Source organism: Temnothorax americanus, unplaced genomic scaffold (assembly GCF_048541705.1).
Source record: "Temnothorax americanus isolate GAGA-0224 unplaced genomic scaffold, ASM4854170v1 Scaffold5, whole genome shotgun sequence".
Classification (NCBI taxonomy): Eukaryota; Metazoa; Arthropoda; class Insecta; order Hymenoptera; family Formicidae; genus Temnothorax; species Temnothorax americanus.
Window position 1 is genome coordinate 50,281 of NW_027509657.1, and position 24,558 is coordinate 74,838.

The 24,558-nt window shown below is 33.1% G+C and overlaps 3 protein-coding genes and 1 pseudogene across 3 annotated transcripts; 2 read left to right on the top strand and 2 right to left on the bottom strand.

The window, feature by feature from the left end:
- Positions 1–1,727: 1,727 nt before the first annotated feature.
- LOC143903921 (uncharacterized) lies at positions 1,728–6,024 on the bottom strand. Its single transcript, XM_077417992.1, has one exon. It carries the CDS (start codon positions 3,344–3,346, stop codon positions 2,315–2,317), a length of 1,032 nt encoding a protein of 343 aa, XP_077274118.1. The 5' UTR covers positions 3,347–6,024; the 3' UTR covers positions 1,728–2,314.
- An 883-nt stretch (positions 6,025–6,907) lies between these two features.
- On the top strand, positions 6,908–9,308 carry LOC143903922 (uncharacterized). The gene is made up of 3 exons (XM_077417993.1): positions 6,908–8,368; positions 8,648–8,883; positions 8,981–9,308. The coding sequence occupies exons 1-3, from the start codon at positions 8,350–8,352 to the stop codon at positions 9,209–9,211; spliced, it is 486 nt and encodes a 161-aa protein (XP_077274119.1). The 5' UTR covers positions 6,908–8,349; the 3' UTR covers positions 9,212–9,308.
- Positions 9,309–15,172: 5,864 nt separating this feature from the next.
- On the bottom strand, positions 15,173–17,911 carry LOC143903730 (uncharacterized). Its single transcript, XM_077417593.1, has 2 exons — positions 17,803–17,911; positions 15,173–17,475 (listed from the first exon to the last, which is right to left on the bottom strand). Exons 1-2 carry the CDS (start codon positions 17,909–17,911, stop codon positions 15,173–15,175), a joined length of 2,412 nt encoding a protein of 803 aa, XP_077273719.1.
- A 116-nt stretch (positions 17,912–18,027) lies between these two features.
- On the top strand, positions 18,028–23,946 carry LOC143903731 (uncharacterized; annotated as a pseudogene).
- Positions 23,947–24,558: the final 612 nt, after the last annotated feature.

Here is a 24,558-nt window from a genome sequence, read left to right on the forward strand (position 1 = left end):
CACAAAAAAAGTGAAATAAAACATTAAATTATATATTGTTTGTTTTAGGAATATTGTTTTGATAGTATAATTATTTCGCTAATGGCAAATACATGTAATATAAAATTTAAAAAAGGAATAAATTATTTGTGCAATAATATGATAAATTTATTGTAATATTTGTTCTCAAATAAATACATGGACAACGTACATATTGTTGCTCAACGGAAACCGCTAGAAGGTGGTGGTCTCTTCCGTCAAGAGGAAATGTAAAAATTGTTTTCTTTAATATTAAAGAAAACAATTCTTTACATTTCCTACGAATACAGATAGAACAAAGAAAGAGAGAGATAGAGAAAGACTTAAATTGGTATAAAGAATAGACATAAAAAAATATAAAAGGATAGACAAAAATATACAGGACAGAACATAGAAAAAGAAAAGATATTAAAAGAGTATTAGTTTCAATTTACACGATTTATAATTCACGACGGTTTGTGACAAAATTGCTATAAAAAAACATTCAAAAAATTAGAGATACATGTAAAAAAATATATACAGTGTGACGTTGCGGCCCGCCGCTTCATGGCAGCGCCCCGCTGCCGTCACAAGGCGTGGAAATTTGCGCCCAGGGACGAGTCAGAGAGGCGACGACGAGATCTTCAGAGGCCAAAAATCGATATCGTTTCCGCGTTTTGACTATTCTCTTATTTTCATGTATATATAATCATAATGCGCGCGGCGCCTCACCCACACCACGGCGAGTCTTCGAAAGAGTACTGATAACGAGAGCACATTGGAATAATTTTTTTATTATAATCTACATTTTCTACTTTTACAATAAAAAACAGGATATTAAAAAATAGAAACGGTTGAAAATAGCTTTTGGTATTTCTAGTGTTTAATCGGAAAAAAATGCACATGTTTTATTTATTATAATACTGAAAATAATAACATATTTATAGCAAAAATATTTCAGAAATCATCCAAACTATTACGACAACTACAGCCAATTTTTGAAATTAACAAAAAAATATGTTATAATAAAATCAAAATCAATATAAATAATGTTATTACAAAAAAAAACAGATATAAAACTTAATTTATAACCACGGATTACATATACATATATACATATATGTATTTAATGAAATAATAATATATGTATATATATTTCTTCCACATTTTTTACACAATTTAAAATAGAAAAAGTTGTTTGATTTTGCCAAGGGAAACATTCTATAAGAATGTCGTACTTAAAAGTACAATTTTGTGCAAAATTATGTACAACTGTTTAAAAAAAACAACGTTTTAAAGGACTGTCATTCAAAACCCGTTTTTATCTTGAAAAACTAACATGAAATACGTACATTACGTCCGTACATTCAACGTACGTTGAATACCTCGTCAAATAATTTATTTTCCTCTTTACCAATGACTATTTTAAACATTTTGTACAATATATTGTCATACAGGCCGTAGAGCTGTGTTCCGAAATTGACTGCCAGTGCTGAAAATCTGTAATACATGTGACGTGACCTATAGATTTTTAGTACTGGCAGTTTCGGAACACGACCAAGAGTGACATAATTTATATTATATTATTTATTATATTTCTTTATTTGACAAATACATAAAATATATAAATGTAATATGTAATATATATTTAAAAGCAATATAAAGGCTAAAATGACTAATGAAATAAAAAAAATTATATAATACTGTTTTGGAATTTATATAATAAAAAAACAATAAAATTATGTGAATAAACAACACGAATTAATAATTCGAGTAGATCGCAATTTAAACTAAGTTAAATGATTGCGTCGCAAAGTGACCTCAACCATATTATGGGAAGTATACTTTATAAAATATTTTTTGTTATTTTACATGCAACTTTGGTTTTGTATTTTGTAATTTGTTTCATGTTCCTGTTATTATGTATTTTTAAAAATAGTACATTGCAAAACAAAAAGAACTTATCTCATATTAACACTTTGCGACGCAATCACCTCAGTTCAAATTGCGATCTGATTTGCAATGCACTATTTTCAAAACAAAAGTATAACATAAAATAATTGTCATAATAAATATTACATATATGAAATATAGAATGGGCCCCTCCAACGCCCATTCCCGTGAGAACGCATCCAATATTCTTTTATCGTCTCTCCGAAATTTTTATTTGCATGCGAGATACAGTAACAATTACATGTTACTATATGTTCTATACAATGACAATTATTTAGTAATATTTAACAAATGTTAATTTAACAATTATTGAGCAATATTTAGCAATAAAAGCTTACAAAGATGTGTTAAATAATGAAAAATATTAATTCGGAAAAGGCAATAATTTTTTGTTTTCTAGAATTTTAAATAAATAACGTCTCATGCATTTTACGTCAGTAGAATATTTTTCATTACAAGTATTTCCTTTCAAGGCTACAGTTGTAGCAAAAGCCACAGCATAAATTCCGCAAGAAATGGAATCCCGTTGTTTTATTTGTATTTTTTCACAAATTATATCATATTTCGTTATCGTGGGATAACGAAGGCGAATATATTCTTTCTCTTTAGCAGCCAATTTATCATACGTAGTACCAGATAGGCTGTCGTACACATGAAGTTTGGTGCCATCAAAATAAATACATCGCCAATGATCTGTGCAAGTTCCGCCAATAATTTGTAAGCTTTTATTGCTACGACTAGCTTCAATTAAGTGCGGGTATTGTAAGTATAACACACTTTGTGTTTCAAAGCAAGAAGTCTCACTTACAATGCGTAAAAATAGATCTAACGATTCATCATTTAATTTATTAGTTATAGACAAAATATTATCCTTCAATAAGCGGAGAGAAGTTATTACATTATCTAACATTTTTTTTTTACTTTTTATGTCATCCTCAGTTAGATCTCGTATATAATAATCAGTTATAATGCAATCGTCATCTTGCTCTGGAACAGCAACAGTGGTAGTAGTGTTCGACAATAATTGTTTGCTAGCTTCAATACTACTTTCTACTTTTATATCTTTTTTTCTAGCTACTTCTTGTGCTTCGATGATATACTGCGGTTCCCGAATAGGCATTTTTCGTGCTGCTCTACTATCTATTATTTCAGGAACCAAGCAGTTCTCGTAGAATCGTTTAAGCAGCGATAACATTTTTGTTTCCCAAAATCTGTCATCACGCTCGACAATCGTGTACTTCAATCCAAAGGGTGTCCACAAAGCAAAAATGCAATATTTTCTTTGCGTTATGTGGAGTTGTCCCTGCACTTGGAAGTAGTACGCGTGTCTTTGATTCATTTGAGTATTATCTATTTTATCAAATATTGTACGAGTGGAAGCAATCTTATTCAGCATTGCATCGGTGGGAGACACTTGCCGCGCCGCGTAAGGACATTTTATCTCAACGATAGTATCGTCTCCGACAATGCCGTCACCCAAGCAGCAAAGCAGGGCATCTTAACCAAACCAAAATCAGATTGCCCTAATTAAGTGAAGAATTACCAACTTTCGACATAAAAAATGTCTTAAAAATCAAATAGCGTTTGAAGTCTTAAGTACAGGTTGAAAATTACGTAGTTCAAACCTACAAAATGCCTTCAAAGTTTAATGACTTTAAAGTTATACAATAGGTTGTAAATGACTAAATTTTGATCAAAGGTATGCCTTCAAAGTCGATTCAACTTATAAGTCAAAATTAGACCCCCATTTGAAGGAAATGTGACCTGGTTGTATTACCTAATTTCAATTTTGTAGGCGATATGACTTAATTGGTCAGGATTACCTAATTTTTACCATATATAAGTCTTGTGTGTTTGACTTGACTAATAGGGAATATTTTAGGCGCGAAATAAACCTCGCGGCCGTACTACGAGTTAACTACAAAGTTGAGATTACCACGGAAAATGACCTATAAGGGAAATTGGTCCGAGTTTAGGTCGAAATGCCCAGCAAAATTGCCTTGAGAGTTAGTTATTGGTCTTGGACCTTAAATTATTGAAAGTTACCATAACCTATCTATAATTATTGCACGTATCGATTCCTGTTTGCTGATAAATAATTATCCATTTTGTAAGACCTTTTGTAAGACGCATTATCGAAGAAAATAAAATTGTTCCTCATCGATAAATGAATAAATCGAGGTTAACGCCCGACACACACTAATATCTTCCTACTGTATTTTTCTCATTGTACAAGGCTTGCGATCGTTATGCTAGGAAACGCAAACACACGGGAATTAATTCGGCGCTCGTCACCCGGGGGGGATGAGATTTTTCAAGAAGTTACAAAGTACAGAAGAAACTCTCTATACTGTAATAAATAGAATAATCCAGACGATTCGCGCGAGCAACAGCGAATTTGCGAGAAAGAGTCGTTACAGAACAAAACACGTTCGCACTCGACCGCGTCACACGGTGAACTCATGATCAATGTTTACGTTCGCGGCACAGCCGACCGGCATTTCTCGATATATCGATCCACAGATCTCGAAGCACGCCGTATCTCGAAGTCGATCTTTGAAGTCAATTTAACTTATAAATAGGGAAATCAGACTTATTAGTCAAAATGCCTTATTGATTGACAAGACGATTTTAAAGTCAACGACTTTGAAGTAAAAATGCCCTAATTAAGGAAATCTGCCCACAAAATTTAGTATTTGGTTTTCACAGTAGGGAAATTCGACTTACAGGTCGAAATTCAGACAAAAACGTTAAATCAGCCATTATTATGAGAACCAGTATGTCTGCCATGATACATCAAAACGCTTTCTAAAATTATAGGCATTATAAAATAAATTATATTATATCTCTCAGAGTAACTAAGAATTGAAAAAAAAATCTATTTTGCGATACTTTTCACGTTAGGTGCAAGATTAAAATATTTTTATTGTGCTAAATGCAAAAAATATTATTGCTAAATAATTAACGATTAATTAATAATTGCTTAAATTATTTATTTTCGACATCGCGTTGCTTTTACCGAAGTAAAATGAAATTCTGTACAGAAAATTTTCTTTCGCACTTATATTTCTGTTACATGTCACACGATATTCAGTTTCAAAACCGACGTAGTGGTGGACTCTATTAATATTTTACTCCGAGTTTCCATGGCTGGTTTGAACCATATGCTATGACTGTAGCATAGACCCGTCTTGGTAGAACTAATATGGAATATATATTTTTTCATGATGTGCAGCGCTGCCATCTACTAGATGTCTCAAAGACAAAAGTTAGGTCGAAGAGAGGGCACAAATTGGTCAAAATTACCAAAATATTACCGATATTCGACCTTCTGATAAGTCCATTTCACCGAATCAGACTATGACTTATAAGGCGAAATGCCTTGCATTACCTAATTTCAACCGTAAAATTACTTCAACTTTATTCCCCACTTACCTTCTTTCGACGTCGATTCGACGTAAGTTGGGCTTGGTCGAACAGACTTTTGAACCTATCAGAAGGTCGAATAAACGTAATTTCGCCCTATTTTGCTGCTTGGGCAGGCGTTGGGGTAAGATATAGGATATTATCATCAATAAATATTCCACAATCATTAATTTTTATTCCCAACTCCACCTGCAATTGCTCTCGTGCCACTATTTCTTTTTCTTTGCCCCACTCAACAGCCACATTCGTCAATTGAGGAGGGTACAAAATTGCTTTAACAAGATTTTGACACGAAGTTGTTTCTCTTCTACTACAAACTTTGGCAAAGTTTGAAGCAGTGAGAAGATTTCGCCGTACGTTGTGCCACATCGGGTTTTCATGCTGACCCCGTGTAGCACATTCCAATACAACATTATTGCATTGCTGATCTTTTAGCATTCGATAATGATTAGATTTCAACTGTTCGTACATATAACCTTCTATATCTGGTCGTTCCGCATTTGGTCCGTAATCTTTATCGGACGTAAATGTTTTAGCAAAATATTTTGATGTACGAACAGAGAGACCTAATTCTTTTGCCGCGTGTGTGCGTTCTTGATAAATCTCAATTTTTTTAATATTTCGATTTTCTACAACATTTGTACATGCAGGTGGTTTTTTATTCATTACACGACAAGTAGAACTCAATGCTTTCCTACTATTAAATTGTACTACAGAAGCTTTCACGCGCGTTTGATAAGAGCCTCTCCTCGCAAAATGTATACGTTTACCGCCAATAAATTTACTAATAATTCCATTGCAACTTTCCACAGAATTACTAGTAAATTGATATAATAAACTATTAGCATTGTCTATAACGCGTTTCATTGCAATTTCTAATTTTAAAAATAACCCTGCCTTCTGCAATTGGGGCACAAGATTTATTTCACCTTCTTTTCGTTCGCCAGTACAAAAATATTGAAGGGAAGCGCAATCTTTATGCTCACCAAATACATGGCTCAGTACATTTTGTAAATCTGTTATTAAATCTGCGACTTTTTGCTTCCAGGATGCTTTACTATTGCGGCGATACGTTATAGCCTTTACTACAACGTTACGAATTTTCATCACGCTGTTCGTAACGATTTTTTTTAATTTTGCGATATTTCTACCACTACTACTACCCGTTTCGCGAATTTTATTACACAGATTGCAGAGAAGATGATTCGTGCATTCAATCTTCTCCACAACAATATTTGGGTACGGTGGAAAATTTCTCAATTTTTTTGCTACATTACTATCTCCGTCACCGATATATCTATCATAAATTAATCCATGCATTTCTAAGCTAAGCCGGAAGCCTTCGAGGATTATATCGCTTTCCACTTGTTGATTATTTCCTCAATTTTTAAAACATTTATGTTCTTTCGGTTTTCCAGAAAGTTTTGCTGCTCTTGCGCAAATAACGCAATATTTATTTCTAACGCCAACAAATAAAACTTTTTGCGAATAATGTCCCGTAATAATAGCTGCTCCAGATGGAGAATCATAACTACCGCTGCGGTAGGATCTCTTCATCCATGAGCCGTCTGTTATTACGGGTATATGTGGAACACCATCAATAACATCTCCTCTTTCAATTGCTAAACGTCTTTCCTCTTCTCCAGCCATGCGCATTTCTTCTTCCGCAGCGGCGGCAAAGGCTTCCGACATTTCATTATGAAAACTTATGTACGTTTTATTACTCATGCATGTAACATCCACAGCAGCAAGAAGTTCTTCGAGCTGCTTGTGACCAGTCCCTGTCAATATAGTACCGGCTACGATACCTCTATTGACATCTAATTTTCTGTCGTCTGTCGGTTCACTCCAAAAGCTACTTCTGTAGTGACACATTCGACATTCTACAATAAATTTGATTTTCAGACCGACACGCTTTATTTTAGTTATGACAAGATCAGTGAAACGACATTCATTGATCCAGTGAGCGGACAGTCTCTGCAATTCAGCAAAAACCTGTCCGAAATCGACGAAGCATCGTCCACCAATTTGTGCAGAACATAATCTTCCAGCGTCAATGTTCCCATGTTCAACATGCAAATCATAATTTTCAATATCTTCGACATTTTCGACATTTTCAACGTCTTCGATATCTTGATGAACGTCTTCGACGTCGTTGACGTCTTCGACATCTGCGTTATTATCTTGGACGTTATCAACGTTTTCGACATGTGCGATATCTTGGACGTTTTCAACGTTTTCGACATGTTCGATATCTTGGACGTTTTCAACGTCTTCGACATCTTCGATATCATCCATTATACTGTTTTGCATTCTGAATTCTTTGATTTCACATTCCGTCACATTCGTAATACAATATTCACGAACGTCTGATAGAGATCCCATTGAATCATTACCATTAAAAATATCTTCTATCGATTGACATTTTTGTGTCACGCATGCATCGACAGATTGCAAAAATGTATCCATAGAAGATAATGTTTGCGATGTCGACGTGTCATCATCAACATTTATCTCATCGACGCATGCATGTAATTGATTACACGTACCTGGAACTTCCGATCTTCTCTCGATAATTCTTTCTTCATTGATGAAAGACTTCTTATTCAAAATTTGTCGTGCTAAACGCAGTCTCTTTTTCATAGAGATACGTTTTGCCGACCGAGTTTTCCAAATATAAGTATATTTAGACATAATGAGAGTATTATATATAATTTCTCATATGTCTATAAATAATACTAATAAAATTACACTCCAAACAACAGTCAATAATAACAAAACTAAGCGCTAAGAATAAAATAACACTCCGTACGCTGTACTGTTCTCTAACAGACTGCAGTAAAAACAATATACTCGAGATATATATATATATATAATACATATATAAGTCACAAACCAATGACGACTTAAAGTTCTTGATTGGTCGCGCGTCGCGCGACTACCGCGACTACCTTTATGTTTGTTGGTTGAGTAATGGCGAACCGAGAGCATGGTGAGTAATCGTTTCTTTCATTTATATATATGTATTATGTATTATATTATATATGTACATGTACATATGTACATACTAAATACATATTTAGTACATGTAATTTATAAAATGTAATGTAAAGCATTATTTACATACGATATTTAGAATTTTCCATAAACTTAACCCTCAACCTGTCAATTTTTTGATATAGGTATATACTTATATTTATACAAGTGTACATATATAATATTTTGTATGTATTTCATATATTGATACAACATATGAAACATTTGTTTGCAGCAATACCGCTACCGGCCCCGGGACTACCCGTGCCGGTTGATCACGTGCCAAATCAGCCGAATGAGAATTATGAGATTGCCGTGCCGCACGGTCTCCTTGCACACGGCTTACCGGTTCACGGCCCACCGGTTCACGGCCCACCTGTGCACGGCCTACCGATCTACGGCCTCCCGGTGCGCGGTCTACCGCCCAGGCCGCCATGCATTATTATAATGCCTAGCGCACAACATCAAGCTGTAAGTAATTTGTAGAAATATTTTTTATACTAATATAACTAATATAATAATCAAAATTAAAATAATAAAATATTAATTCATATTATTTTTTGTACAGCTGCCTCAGTCGGAGCGAAGAAGGCGGTATCGCCAACGCCGCCGCGAGCGACGGCTACAACAGCCGCCGCCACCACCGCCACCCTCATTGCAACCACCTCCGCCACCCTCATTGCAACCACCTCCGCCACCCTCGTTGCAACCACCTTCAACACCTCAACTAAGAGGCCGGGGAAGAGGTCGGGGAACAGGTCGCGGAGGAGGAAAAGTTTATGTGTGGAACATATATTAACTGGTTACCCGGGGCTTTGCCCGGGCGTCTTTTTTTATATATAATATGTATAATCATATATATATATATATGCTCCAATATATAATTCATAAAAACATATTTTCAATAACTTTTTTACATCGCCCATGATCCTCACCGAATTCATCAACAACCTTCCAAATGATACTCTATCTATAAAAAAAATTAGCTCGATATCTCAAAATTTACGGATATAAGAGAATCACGTAGATTTTTTTTAGACAGAAATCGGTAACACCTTTATTAACAATTTTTTGAATTCTATTATATTCCTTAGTTTTTCTACCCCTGTTTCATATATATAATACTTTAAGATTTGGTTGATAAGTTTTTAAGAATAACGTCCAAACATACGTACACACCACCTGTAAGAATGTTATATATTAGTACATTATTTCCGAAAAGTTAGACAAATTTTGGCACCAGTTTCCAGTAAATCGGTCCATTAATAAATGAGTAGTTCGCAGTAAGTCAGACAGACAGACAGACATTATGAATATTTTAGAACCGATATCCCAAAAAATCGGTAATGATGCGGTTCTCAAAATACGTCTACGGTCTAACAATAAGTTAGAGTATCATAAAATAGTATACCAAATTAGGTTGATTTAATTTTAAAACTGTATAGATTTGCATAGCGGACAAACACATACATTCATTTATATAGAGATAAAGATAAAAATATGATTTTATTACAATTATATGTATTTCTTGTGCTAATAATATAATAATTTTTAACAAGTATAATCGCTTATCCATTCTTATTAGTAAGCTCAATTTTTTTAAAATGTCTGGATGCAAATTTAGTAGCTTCGGTCACTGCTTTTTCTATATACGTCCCAAAATCTTGTGACACATGTGTAGATTTCGTACTGGCAATTAACATGGATTTGAATTCTTTAATAGGTCCTTGATTTGCATTAAAAATTTGTAGAACGACATCCATCCAGATTTGTACATTGAATGCATTATAAACCATCTCCTATATAGTTCCTAATAATTTTTTTCGTTTTTTTTTGTTGCTTGCTTACTTATTTTCATACAAATAAAATGAATTATGTTTTACATCATTCATTTATATTACAAGGAAAAAAATTATTAGAAGTGCAAGAAATGCGCAGTAACTCTTTACATACATTATAATTAGTTATGCAGGAAATGAATGAAAACACAGATGAATTTTGTGTTTTGCTATTAGAAAATCCACAATAAACTTGAATGATTTATTATCAAAATGATTTTATATACAATTTTATATACAATTATACATACAGTCGAAGTAATTATAAATTTTCAACACCAAACTCCTTGGCATTATTATCAATGGTAAGATTAAAGTAAATAATGCTATAAATATATCTGTCATAATCTCTGTGATTAAAATATGATGTAACTTGAAAATAATATCTATTTTATATATTATAGGTAAATATGAGTTATAATTAAAAATTCCAAAACTACAAAATTTAATAATAGAAAAGCAGTAAACATCAATAAGATATTAAATAGTACCAATGAAGTCGGTATTATATATTGGATAAGACTGTGTGCTTTATGCATTAGAAGGTGGCCAGAGAGGTGCAGTATCTCAACATACATGCAAGACATAAATGAAAACCTAGATGAATTTTGTGTTTTGCTGATGTATTTAGAAAATCCACAATAAACTAGAATGATTTATCAAAATGATTTTATATCAGCGGTGCACATGTACTTTTTTGTTAAAATTTTGCAGCAAATATTGAGAGCCTGATGTATTTAAAAATTAGATGGATAATAATGTTGATTAAACACTCCGTTTTTTGTTCTTTTTTTTAATGTTATAAAACTTTATTTCATATTATACGAAAATATTTCACAATAAGTTTTATTTTTGTAATAATGTAAGTTATATATCACATATATATGTCATAATATATATATATTTATATATATTTGGTGGTATAAATTTCAGTACCTCTTCCGGTATAAAAAATAAAGATACTGAGCCTCAAAGTTTAAAAAAAAAATTTTTTAATCTAATTTTTTTAATTTTGGCATATTTTTCTTATAGAACTCGACGAGAGGAGCAACTTTGGTCTTCTTGACCAACCTCGTATCTCTTACTGTTTGGCCTGGAAAACCTTTTTATTAGTAAAAGTTGAAACTTTGAAGCTCAGTATCTTGATTTTTTATACCGGAAGAGGTACTGAAATTTATACCACGCATAAAGCACACCTAAATTAACGTATATTCACAGTTTCAAAAAAATCATTAAAAAATCGATTTTCTCTAGTATAAGGACGGAGAGAACGTCCTTAAGTTTTCGATAGACTACGTTATACGGTTTCCTAGAGTCTCTCTAATAAGAGTCGCGACACGTGGAGTTTCGACAAAATTTTGCGAGAGAGATAGAAATATACGCCATCTAGGGCTGCGTTCGGAAACTTCACCCGGGTGCACCTCAGGAGGAAAATTTTCCACCCTGAAATTTCAGGGTGAATGCGGGTAACTTATTATATTTGGCCGAATTTTTAAAAATGTAGCAATGTAGTTTCTTCTTCTATGGAACTGGGGGCATGTATTATGGGACTTTTCGGAATATATTCCAATCGAAATTATTCTGTTTTCCCTAGAAAATAGAAATCTGGGAAATAACTAAATAATTCCAATCGTAATCCATTCCAGAAAGTTTTATAATATGTGTTCTATTTGGAATGAATTCCGATAAAAATTCTGTTGTTCCCTAGATTTCCATTGTTTTTTATAGCGAAAACGGAACATTTTCAATCAGTTTTAGTACATCTCTGTGTCCAGTACTTCGTATACAATACACCGGGTATTATACATATTTTTCTCTTTGAAGTGAGGCTGATGAATATCGCGAATATTTAATATTATTGTCCGTTTAAATACTCTTTGTAACTCCATTATCTATTTGCAATTTGCTGAGCAAACTGGTCGAATTGGTCGAACAGGTAACTATAATGATTGGATTTAAGTAATGTTAATTATATTCTATTGCCTACTGCTAATTTATTATCAGATTTTATCTACGTTTAATAATATCTTAACACTAATTACGATTATGTTTTTCTATTATTCATATTAATTAATAATTCATTTTATGTAAGATATATCTTAACAGTTGCTTAAGCAAATTATATATTTTACACTCGTTTTGTAAAGTAATAACCGATAATTTTAAATAAAAAAATTTATCGTTTTAATGTTATTTGGTGATTGCACCACTAATTTTAATTTTATAAAAGGAAGTAGAAACTGTAGAAGCACTCAGCGGCTCCTCTGATACAACTGTAGCAATGGAGTGCATATACAGTTGTTGAAAGAAAGACACCAGTTATGTAGTGGTCCAGATAACCAGCTAATATACGATCCTCAGAGAAATTTAGTAGTACTTGACGTAATAGGTGAGTCATAATTATTAAATAATTGCTATGACTAATGTAGCATAACCTACACCTATTTAATTTTAATAACTATGAGGAAGCAATGTGCAAGTTTCTACTTGCACACTTTATTTTATTATGTTGTTGTATTTTGCTCATTACAACGCAAAACATATGATCATAACCAGAACATACAAGTGAATTTCCTTTTGAGCAATAGTTTAATATAAAAATACTTACATTGTGAGCCAAAATAATTACAACAGCCAGCGAAAATCACTAACAGTTTGTAGATTAGTTTGACAGCTAACAGCGCGGAAGCTCTCATGTGAAGTTTATCTATTGACCGGTTGCCAACCGAAAAATGCGTTTAACATGAAAAAAAGTGACAAATTTATTCTTTATTCAAGATATCCTAAACTGCCTCTGTCTTAAAGTGCCTCCTTCTCCCCTATTATACAGATAGGCTGATTTTGTTTAAGGCTTTTGAAATTATAAATAGGTTGCCGGCCAATAACGAGCAATGTTAGACGTTAAAATTTCAAAATTTTATTCGTGTGAGTTCGATCATGCTTATAGCACACGCTCCTGAGATCACGCGTAACGTGTTCGATCGGCGGCTCAGCCGCTTGAGCCTCGAGCGGTAATAGGGGTAATCAGATTTAAAAACGAACTATCTACGCGAAATAATTAATTATAATTTACAAAATATTTATTCAAAATCTTTATTTTGAATACCTTTGAAGAATAGGCCTTGGAGGTTACTAACTTTCGTTGCGTTCAAAAACACGTCGATATATCCTAATTTCATCGATTTCTTAGCTGGGATAGCTAAACTGAAGGATTAACATACTATAATATATTTATCTAACAAAATTTATTAAATATTATTTATTTTTATATGTAAAAATACCTTATTTTTTTTATCTTTCTCTTTCTCTACTTCTTGCTCTTTATCCAAACAATTAATTTTATCTCTTCCACTCTTTTTTAGAAACACAACCGAGAATGATGTAAATAATCATAAGAATTAATTATTAATAATTATTTAATATTTATACCTTCTTTTTCACTCACTCTCTCACTCTCCTCCCAATTCTTTATTTATCTCTTTCTCTCTCTAAAATACTTTACGCCTAATGGGAATCTTCTTTTTCGGTGCAAATTAAATAACCTCGAATAGAAGATAATACGCGAAGCAAGCTGCGTTAAACATAAGCGAGTTGGTTAATTAGTTTCGCGTTATAACGGATCCCGCAATTCGATACATTTATATTCGATTGATATTGATATGATCTTTTTTCAGGACAAAAGTACATGGATGAATCTAACCAAAATTGTAGAACGTTGAATTCATTCGTGTGTGTGTGTGTGTGTGTATGTGTTTGTGTGTGTGTTCGCGCGGGCGTGCGTGCGTGTTCGTTTGCGTTTGCGTGTGCGTTTGTGTGAGCGTCTGCGTGGGCGTGTGTGTGTGCGTGTCGTGTGAGTGTGTGTGCACGTCTATGTGAATGGTGAAAAAATTTTTTTTCGAGATTTTGATGGAAATAGGTTTAGAATGTTCTAAAATGTCGAAAAATCGTATTAGTAAAAAATGTCCGGAAGTATGTATGTATGTGTGTGTGTGTGTGTGTGTGTGTACGGATTTTTTGTACACGCATCTACTTCTACAATTTTTTAGATACCGGGTTGAAATTTGGCACACAAATAGAGTATCATAGAAAGTATGTCCTCCTCAAATTTTATTAAAATCCATAAAACGGTATAGATTTTATGCAGATTTTCATTTTTTTGAAAAATGTGTTTTACGCTGCATGTTTCTCAATATTTGAGATAGCGATCTATTTTTAACTCTATTATATTTTTGAGTTTTTTCTACCCCTATTTCATATATAATTCATTAAAATTTGATTGATTAGATCTCGTGTTACACACATTTGAAATTTCGGAGAATTATACATACAGTTTCTAATTTATATAATAATTGAAATCGAGTTAAAATGTTCATATTTGATAGCTTCGGTTTTATCTCGAAAAATCGTATTAGTAAAAAATGTCCGGAAGTATGTATGTATGTGTGTGTGTGTGTGTGTGTGTGTACGGATTTTTTGTACACGCATCTACTTCTACAATTTTTTAGATACCGGGTTGAAATTTTGCACACAAATAGAGTATCATAGAAAGTATGTCCTCCTCAAATTTTTTAAAATCCATAAAACGGTATAGATTTTATGCAGATTTTCATTTTTTTGAAAAATGTGTTTTACGCTGCAGCTTTCTCAATATTTGAGATAGCGATCTATTTTTAACTCTATTATATTTTTGAGTTTTTTCTACCCCTATTTCATATATAATTCATTAAAATTTGATTGATTAGATCTCGTGTTACACACATTTGAAATTTCGGAGAATTTGTACATATATAGAAGTTTTAAAAAACAGGATCTGATCAACCAAATCTGAATCAATTATATATAAAATAGAGAGGTAGAAAAGACTGAAGAAAATAATAGAATTAGAAAAGTTGTCAATATTTTATATATAAAATATAACAAAATTAAGATAAATTTTCTAACATTAAATTTGCAGGAATAATCACTTTTCCTTCCGTCTCAGGATACTCTCCATCTCCAATTTTTAATAGTAGTTTTGAAAATTGCCCTGCAAAAACATCACCTTTCAAGTGTACCCTCATGTTTTTCCTGATAGAGATTTTCCTGATAAGGGACCACAAATGTGATTTCTTTACACACGCCTTAACTTCGTCTGCTCGAGTTCCCCTTGGCACTACTGGCAAAGTCTGTCTGAAATCTCCAGCAAGCAGCACGGTCACTCCCCCCATTACTCCATCGTTACCCCTAATATTTTTGAGGGTTGTGCTCAATGCCTCAAAACCCCCCTTATGTGCCATGGTACTTTCATCCCAAACAATGAGCTTACAATCCCGTAGTACTTTAGCCATGTTACTTTGTTTTGAAATATTGCACAGAGGTATTTCTGTTTGAATTAAATTCAGAGGAAGCTTAAAAGCAGCGTGAGCGGTCCTCCCTCCCTCCAACAAAGTAGCAGCGATACCTGACGATGCAACAGCCAAGGCAATTCCACGTTCTCTCCTTACCCTCGCCAGAAGTAAGTTGATGAGGAAGGTTTTCCCAGTACCACCTGGAGCATCTAAGAAAAATACCTGACCATCTCCTGACTCTACGCTACTAAGAACCTGCCGATAGACAGCGAGTTGCTCATCTGTTAATAAACCCTCGTTATTCAATACCACTTCTTCCAAGGCATTTACATCGTAGTTTGTCTCCCTCAAATAGTCTCTGTTCCCCAATACCTCTCCAAACCTTTTTGGCTGAGGCAGGCCATACTGTTCCAACTCCTGTCCTCCCAAAGACATCACTGCGTCCTCAATCATTACCAGGCATCTGTTGTACACCTCATCTATCATGTTCTGCGCACTACCTTTCAACTCTCTCTCTACCTGTCGCATAATATCCTCTGAGAAGCTGTCTTTGTACTTTTCCCAAAGACTCAGAGGTTCACAAAGTTGGCAAAATGCCAACATCACTGTGAAAAGCTCCCTCAGCTTTAAAGGTGAATCACATAATGCAGCTTCCTCCAAGGTATTGTCCCATTGCTTGTCATCTTCCAATAAACCTAATGCCTTGCATGTAGACTGGAATGTGGAACAGAGGACACCATTCACAGTCCTCAGATCTAAAAAAGACGTTGGACCTCGAATCTCATGTAGCAACAAACGCAGATAATAACACTCAGTGTTGTTTGGATGGATGGTATACACTCTTCCCAGTACGTGGTCCTTCTTTATTCCTGACCAACCATCCACATCTTTCCCCCTCTTTCTTCTCTCGAACTTATTATTTTTCCACACATAGTATGAAGGAACCTCATAGTACAGGAGAGTTTTTGCAAATTCGTCAGTTTTGCAAAGTTCAAAAAAAGCCAATAGTGTTGTCTGAGGTGGGTTATTCATCCTCTCAATTAAGTTTGTAGAGTTGAAGTACACACGCTGACCATTTTCAAGGTGAACATTGAGATGGAAGACAGAGGGGTACCTCTCATGTATTGGGAACGCCAAGATTCTCCAAACCGCCTCTGAGCTACTGATGTACCGCCCACTCTCGTACATCTTCACCTCATCCTTCTCACTCTCCAGGGCAAAAACCGCCTGGTCACTTCCCTTGTTCACGTACTTGCAAATGTATTTAATAGACTTTACAGAATTGCATAATTCCACATTAATATGAGCATTAAAAATACGTAACAATACAGGGTTGTACGGCACCACCCAACGATTGTCCAGTTCTATTCCATTGATTTCTACGGTGTATCCACCATTAGCTGAAGACCTCCTCCGATACTGTGGGTATCCATCGCCTCCTGTCTGAGTGTCATTTTGAAATATTCGCGGATACCTCTTACTGCAGCTACCATCTTTCATGCAAGGCGAATTGTGGTTTAAGTCCCCGCATGGACCATGAATCATGTTGGCTTTAACGATATTGTGTAGAAGAGAGTCTTTTAAAGGATTAGGTATTTCCGCACAGATGACTTTGTCGATCATATCAGAGAAGATGCGCTGCTCTAGCCACAGCAATATGTGTATGTGAGGCAGACCTCGCTTTTGCCACTCCACAGAGTACATATAGCAACACACTTTTCCAAACAGACTACCTTTATTCAATAGAGCCATCATTTTCTTCACCTTAAGATGAAATACCCTTGCTATAATGTCGTGTCGATCGTGAGTTTTTTGCCCAGGCAATAATGCATCTGTTATATCCTTCCACTTTGGATTACAGGTAAAAGTGATAAACAAATCAGTGATCAAAACGCTTTCTAAAATTATAGGCATTATAAAATAAATTATATTATATCTCTCAGAGTAACTAAGAATTGAAAAAAAAATCTATTTTGCGATACTTTTCACGTTAGGTGCAAGATTAAAATATTTTTATTGTGCTAAATGCAAAAAATATTATTGCTAAATAATTAACGATTAATTAATAATTGCTTAAATTATTTATTTTCGACATCGCGTTGCTTTTACCGAAGTAAAATGAAATTCTGTACAGAAAATTTTCTTTCGCACTTATATTTCTGTTACATGTCACACGATATTCAGTTTCAAAACCGACGTAGTGGTGGACTCTATTAATATTTTACTCCGAGTTTCCATGGCTGGTTTGAACCATATGCTATGACTGTAGCATAGACCCGTCTTGGTAGAACTAATATGGAATATATATTTTTTCATGATGTGCAGCGCTGCCATCTACTAGATGTCTCAAAGACAAAAGTTAGGTCGAAGAGAGGGCACAAATTGGTCAAAATTACCAAAATATTACCGATATTCGACCTTCTGATAAGTCCATTTCACCGAATCAGACTATGACTTATAAGGCGAAATGCCTTGCATTACCTAATTTCAACCGTAAAATTACTTCAACTTTATTCCCCACTTACCTTCTTTCGACGTCGATTCGACGTAAGTTGGGCTTGGTCGAACAGACTTTTGAACCAAAAAAAAAAACCCCCCCAAAAAAAACCCCCCCCCTTTTTTTAAAAAAACCCAAATTCCCCCCCCCCCAAAACCCCCCCCCCCCCTTTTTAACCCCCCCCGGGGCCCCGGGTTTTTTTGGAAAAAAAAAAATTTTTCCCCCCCCTTTTTTTTCCCCCCCTTTTTGGCCCCCCCCCCCCAAAAAAAAAAACCCCCCCCCCCCCCCAAAAAAAACCCCCCCCCCCCCCCCCCTTTTGTTTTTTTCCCCCCCCCCCCCAAAAAAAAACCCCCCCCCAAAAACCCCCCCTAGGTTTGCCCGGGGGGGCCCTTTTCCCTTTTTTTTTTTTTTTTTTTTGGGGTTTTTTTTTTTTTTTTTTCCCCCAAACCCCTTTTCCCCCCCCCCTTTTTCCCCCCCCCCCCTTTCCCCCCCCAAAAAAAATTTTTTTTTTTTTTTTTTTTTTCCCTTTTTTTTTCCCTTTTTTGTTTTTTTTTTCCCCTTTTTGGGTTTTTTTATTTTTTTAAATCCCCCCCCTTTAAAGGCCCCCCCCCCCCCTTTTAAAAGTTTTCCCCCCAAAAATTTTTGGAATTTTAAATTTTTTAAAATTTTTTTTTTTTTTTAAAAAAAAAAAAATTTTTTTTTTTCCAAAAAAATTTTTTTTAAAAAAACCCAAAAAAAAACCCCCCAACTTTTTTTCCCTTTTGGGCCCGAAAAAAAAAGGGGGGAAAAAATTTTTTTAAAAAACCAAACCCCCCCCCCCTTTTTCCCCCCATTTTTTTTTTTTTTTTGGGGGCCCCCCCTTTTTAAAAACCCCCTTACTTTTTCTTTAACCCCCCTTTTTTTTTAAAAAGGTTTTTTCCCCCCCCACCCTTTTTTTTTCCCGGGGGGGAAAAAAATTTCCCACCCTTTCCCCAAAAAAATTTTTTTTTTTTTTTTTTTCCCCCCCCGGGAAAATCCAAAAATTTTTTTTCCCCGGGAAAAATTTTTTCCCCCCCCCCCTTTTTTTCCCCCCCCCCCCCCCTTTTTTTCCCCCCCCCCCCCCCAAACCCCCTTTTTTTTAAAAATTTTTCCCCCCCAAACCCCCCAAAAAAATTTTTTTTTAAATTTTTTGGGGGCCCCCTTTTTAATTTTTTTAATTTTTTTGGGGCCCCCCCCAAAACCCCCTTTTTTTTTAAAAATTTTTCCCCCCTTTCCATTTTTTCCCCCCCAAAAAAACCCTTTTTTTAAAAAAAAAAAAAAAATTTTTTTCCCCAAAAAAAAATTTTTTTTTCCCCCAAAAATTTCCCCGGGCCCCCTTTTTTAAAAAATTTTTTCCCCAAAAAAAAAAAATTTTTTCCCCCTTTAAACCCCCAAATAAATTTTTTTTTTTTTTTTTTAAAAAAAAAAAACCCCCAAGGGGGTTTTTTTTCCCCCAAAACCCTTTAAAATTTCCAAATTTTCCCCCTTTTTTCCAAAATTTAAAAATTTAAAATTTAAAAAAAAATTTTTTTTTAATTTAATTTAAATTTTTTCCCCAAGCCTTTTTTTTTTGATTTCCCGTCCCCCCCCGGGTTTTTGGAAAAATTTTTTTAAAAATTTTTTTGGTTCTTTTTTAAACGCCCCCAAAAAAAATTTTCCCCAAAAAAATTTTTTTTTCCCCCCTTTTTTAATTTTTTTTTCCCCCCCCCAATTTTTTTTTAAAAAAATTTTTCCGTTTTCCCTTTTTTTTTTCTTTGAAAAACCTTTTTAAAAAAAACCCTTTCCCCCAAAAAAATTTTTTTTTCCCCGGGGGGGGAATTTTTCCCGCCGGCCCTTTTTTTTTAAAAATTTTTTTTTTTTAAAATTCTTTTTTTTTAAAAAAATTTTTCCCCCCCCCCAAAAAAAATTTTAAAAAAAAAAAAAAAAAAAATTTTTTTTTTTTTTAAAAAATCAAAAAAAAAAAATTCCCCCAAAAAATTTTTAAAAAAAAAGGTTAAACCAAAAAAAAAAAACCCCAAAGTTTTTTTTTGGGGCAAAAAAAATAAAAATTTTTTTTTTAAAAAATTTTTTTAAAACCGGACGTTTGGGGTTTTTTTTTTCCCAATTGGGGTTTTTTTTTTTTTATTAAAAAAAAAAATTTTTTTTTTTTTTTAATTTAAAAAAAAATTTAAAAAATTTTTTTTTTTTAAAAAAAAAATTTTTTTAAAAAATTTTTTTTTTTTTTTTAAAAAGGATTTTTTTTTAAAATTTTTAAAAAAATTTTTTTTAAATTTTTGATAAAAAAAAAAAATTTTTTAAAAATTTTAAAAAAAAATTTTTTTTTTTAACCCCCCAAAAAAAAAGGAAAAAATTTTCCCCGGGGGGGGGTTTTTTTGGAAAGGGGGGGCCCCCCCCCTTCCAACCCCCCCCCGGCCCCCCGGGTTTCCCCGGCCCAGGGAAACCCCAAATTCCCCCCCCCGGGGGGAAAAAATTTTTTTAAAATTAAACCAAAAAAAAAAAAAAAATTTAAAAAAAATTTTTTTTTAAATTTAATTTTTAAAAAAAAAATTTTTAAAAAAAAGGGGTTCCCCAAAAAGGGGGAAACCCCCCCCCCGCCCCCAAAGCCCCCCCCCCCCCCAAAAAACCCCCCCCCCTTTCCCAACCCCCCCAAAAACCCCCAACCCAAAACCCCAAACCCGGGGGGGAAGGGGGGAAGGGGGGGGAAAAAAAGGTTAGGGGGGGCCCCCTTTTTTTTTTGGGGTTTCTTTAATAAAAATTTGAAATTAAATTTTTTAAAACCCAAAAAAATTTTTAAAAAAAAAATTTTTAAATTCCCCAAAACCCCCCTTCAAAAAAAAAATTTTTTTAAAAAAAAAAAAATTTTTCCTTTTTTTCCCCCCAAAAATTTTTAACCTTTTTTTTTAAAAAAAAATTTTAAAAAATTTTTTTTTATTTTTTTCCCCCCTTTTTCCCAAAAAAAATTTTAAAAAATTTTTTTTTTTTTTAAAAAAAACCCCAAATTTTTTTCCCCCCCTGTAAAAAGGGTTATATATTAGTACATTTTTTCCAAAATTAACAAATTTTTTGGAAACCCGTTTTCCCGTAAAAACGGTCCATTTAAAAAATGAGTAGTTCCGCAGTAATTTAGGGCAGACAGCCCGACATTTTGAATATTTAGAACCCCATATCCCAAAAAAATCGGTAAAGATGCGGTTCTAAAAAAGTTACGGTCTAACAATAAGGTTTGAGTATCCTAAAATAGTTTTACCAAATTAGGGTTTATTTAATTTTAAAATATAGATTTTTCATAGGGGGACAAAAAAAATACATTCTTTTAAGAAAATTTGAGATAAAAAAATATGATTTATTTCAATTAATGTATTTTTGTGCTAATAAAAATAAATTTTTAAAAAAGGGATAATTTGTTTCCCTTTTATTTGTAAGCTCAATTTTTTTTAAAAGTCTGGGTGCCCAAATTTTGTAGCTTTTGGTCACTGTTTTTCTATAATTTCGGGGCCCAAAATCTTGTGACACATGTGTAGCTTTGTAAAAAGGGAATTAAAAAAAGGATTTGGAAATTCCTTTTAATTGGCCTGATTTGCATTAAAAATTTGTTTTTGAACGACATCCATCCAGATTTTTACATTTAATTTCATTTTTTAAACCATCCCTAATAAATTCAAAAAATTTTTTTCGTTTTTTTTTTTGCTTGCCTTCCCTTTTTTTATACAAATTTAAAAAGAATTTTGTTTTTAACATCTTCCCTTTAAAACAGGAAAAAAATTATTGGGGTGCAAGAAATGCGCCAGTAAAAATCTTTTTCATAATATATATATTTAAAATTTTTTGGGGTATAAATTTGCTTTTCCGGAAAAAATAAAGTACTGAGCCCAAATTTAAAAAAAAAAAATTTTTTTAACTTTTTTTTTAATTTGGCCCCTATTTTTTTATGAACTCGCGAGGGGAGAAAAATTTGGCTTTGACCAAACCCGTATTCCTTTTTCTTTTTGGGCCCGGAAAAAAATTTTTTAGAAAAAGTTAAAAATTTAAGTCGATCTTTTTTTTTATACCGGAAAGGTACGAAATTTATACAAGCAAAAGCAACTAAAAAAAGTTTTTAAATTTTTAAAAAAACCAAAAACGTTTTTTCTAGATAAAGGGCGGAGAGAAGCCCTTAAGTTTTTGTAGCTACTTAGGTTTCCGAGTCTTCTAAAAGGTCGCGACACGTGGGTTTCGAAAAAAATTTTTCGAGGAGATAGAAATATACGCCATCTAGGGGGTTCGGAAATTCACCCGGGGAACCCAGGGGGAAAAATTTTTTCCCCCTGAAATTTCAGGGGAATGGGGGGAATTTTTATTTGGCCGAATTTTTTTAAAAATTGAAATGGGGCTTTCTTTCTATGGAAAAAAAGGGGGATGATGGGGATTTTTCGGAATATATTCCAACGAAATTTTCTTTTTCCCCAGAAAATAGAAATTGGGAAAAAACAAAAATCCAAAGTAACCCTTCCCGAAAGTTTTTAATAAAGGTTTTATTTGGAAAAATTCCCCAAAAAAAATTTGTTGTTCCCCCGATTTCCATTTTTATAGCGAAAAAAAGGGAAAATTTTTTAATCAGTTTTAGTAATCTCTGTGTCCGACTTTTTTAAATCCCCGGGTTTTTTTTTATTTTTCTTTGAAATGAGGCTGATGAAATCGGAAAATTAATTTATGTCCTTTAAAACCTTTTTAACCATATTTTTTTCAATTTTGAGCCCAAAAAATGGTGAATTTGGGCGAAAGGTAAAAAATAATGTTGGATTTTTTAAATTTTAAATTTTTCATTTCCTATGTAATTTTTATCAGATTTTTTCTGTTTAATATATTTAAAACCAATTCGATTTTGTTTTTTTTTTTATATTTAATTAATTTATTTTTTTTTAAAAATATCTTTAAAAAATTTCTAAGCAAAAATATTTTCAATGTTTTGAAAGAATAACCGATAATTTAAAAAAAAAAATTTTTTGTTTTAAGTTTTTTGGTGATTCCCCCACTAATTTTAATTTTTTTAAAAAAGGAAATAGAAAAAAGTAGACCTCAGCGGCTCCTTGAAAAAAGTCAATGGAGTGAATACGTTTTTGAAAAAAGACACCAGTTTGTAGTGGTCCGAAAAAAAGTAAAATTTCGTCCTCAGAGAAAATTTTGTAGTAGGCGTAAAAGGGGTCATAATTATTAAATAATTTCAACTAATTTAGCATAACCACACCCCTTGTTCAATGTTACAGCATCTTGGAAAGATAATAATGCTACAAAAAGATTAATTTATGCTTGGAAAAAACATGAGAATAATTTTAAAAGTAGAAAATGTAAGGCCTCAGAAGTATGGAAAAAAGTTGCCATTGTTCTTCAAAATGAGAATATAGTCGGTGGGTGTACACTGGCACGCAATGTGAAAACAAATTCAAAGAATTGCGCAAGAAGTACGTTAAGGTAAAAGACCATAACAAGCAATCAGGCAATAAGTCCAATGACTTGTAAATTTTTCAATAAATTTGAGGTAGTGTTAGGAGATAAACTTTGTGTCTAACCTGTGGTCCTGGCTTCCAATTTGCGAAAGCGATCAGCAACCATTAGTTCTCCAGACAGTGAGAAGGAAAATGAATCTGGTAAAGATAAATATAATTAAAAAAAAGTAAGGAAAACCAGAGTTCAGAGGGAACTGGCTGAGTGGTCTGCTGCTTTACGAGAAGATGCTAAACACAGGGAGGAGGCAAGAGCACAGCGTCACAAAGAACTGGTGGCAGCATCTGATCGAGCAGTTGCTGCATATAAAGAAATGATGGGAAAACTCATAGACAAATTATAAGGATTATTAGATAAGTCATATTCTAACAAGTGATTACATAGCAGAATACATAGGGAGCTTTCCAGTAAGCGACACAAGTCAATACAAACATCCTTCTATCTTTCTTTATTGATAATAAATAACAAAGACAAAACGATACTTGTGTCGATTTGTGTCGCTTGTTGGAAAGCTTTTATAGTAGATTACATAGTAGAATATATAGTTAGTTTAAGTCCATATATATGGATTTTTGTATAAGACTTGTTATTTTCACTACAAGGTATTTTTAATGAATATCTTTTTATTTTCTTGAAAGAAGTGCAAGATTTGATATCTCAAAAGTTGCCAAAGAATTAAAAATGCTTGTTTATTTCAATGCTTGTTTATTTAATAAACAAGTTTATTTAATAAATAGAAAAAGGACACAGTTTTGTATAAATTTTATTTAATATTGTATTTCTGTTAAGTCTGTAATGCTAGTCTACAAGTTAGAAAATGTTATTTTTTGTCTTGAAATAGGATTAGAAAAAGTCAAGATTTTGTGCTATATTATTATAAGTATATCTTTTGTTATTTTAATATAATTTATACAAGTAACATTTTTTGTTGTTAAATGAGGGACTCATGATTTTTAAGAGTAAAACTTGTATCTATAAGTATAGA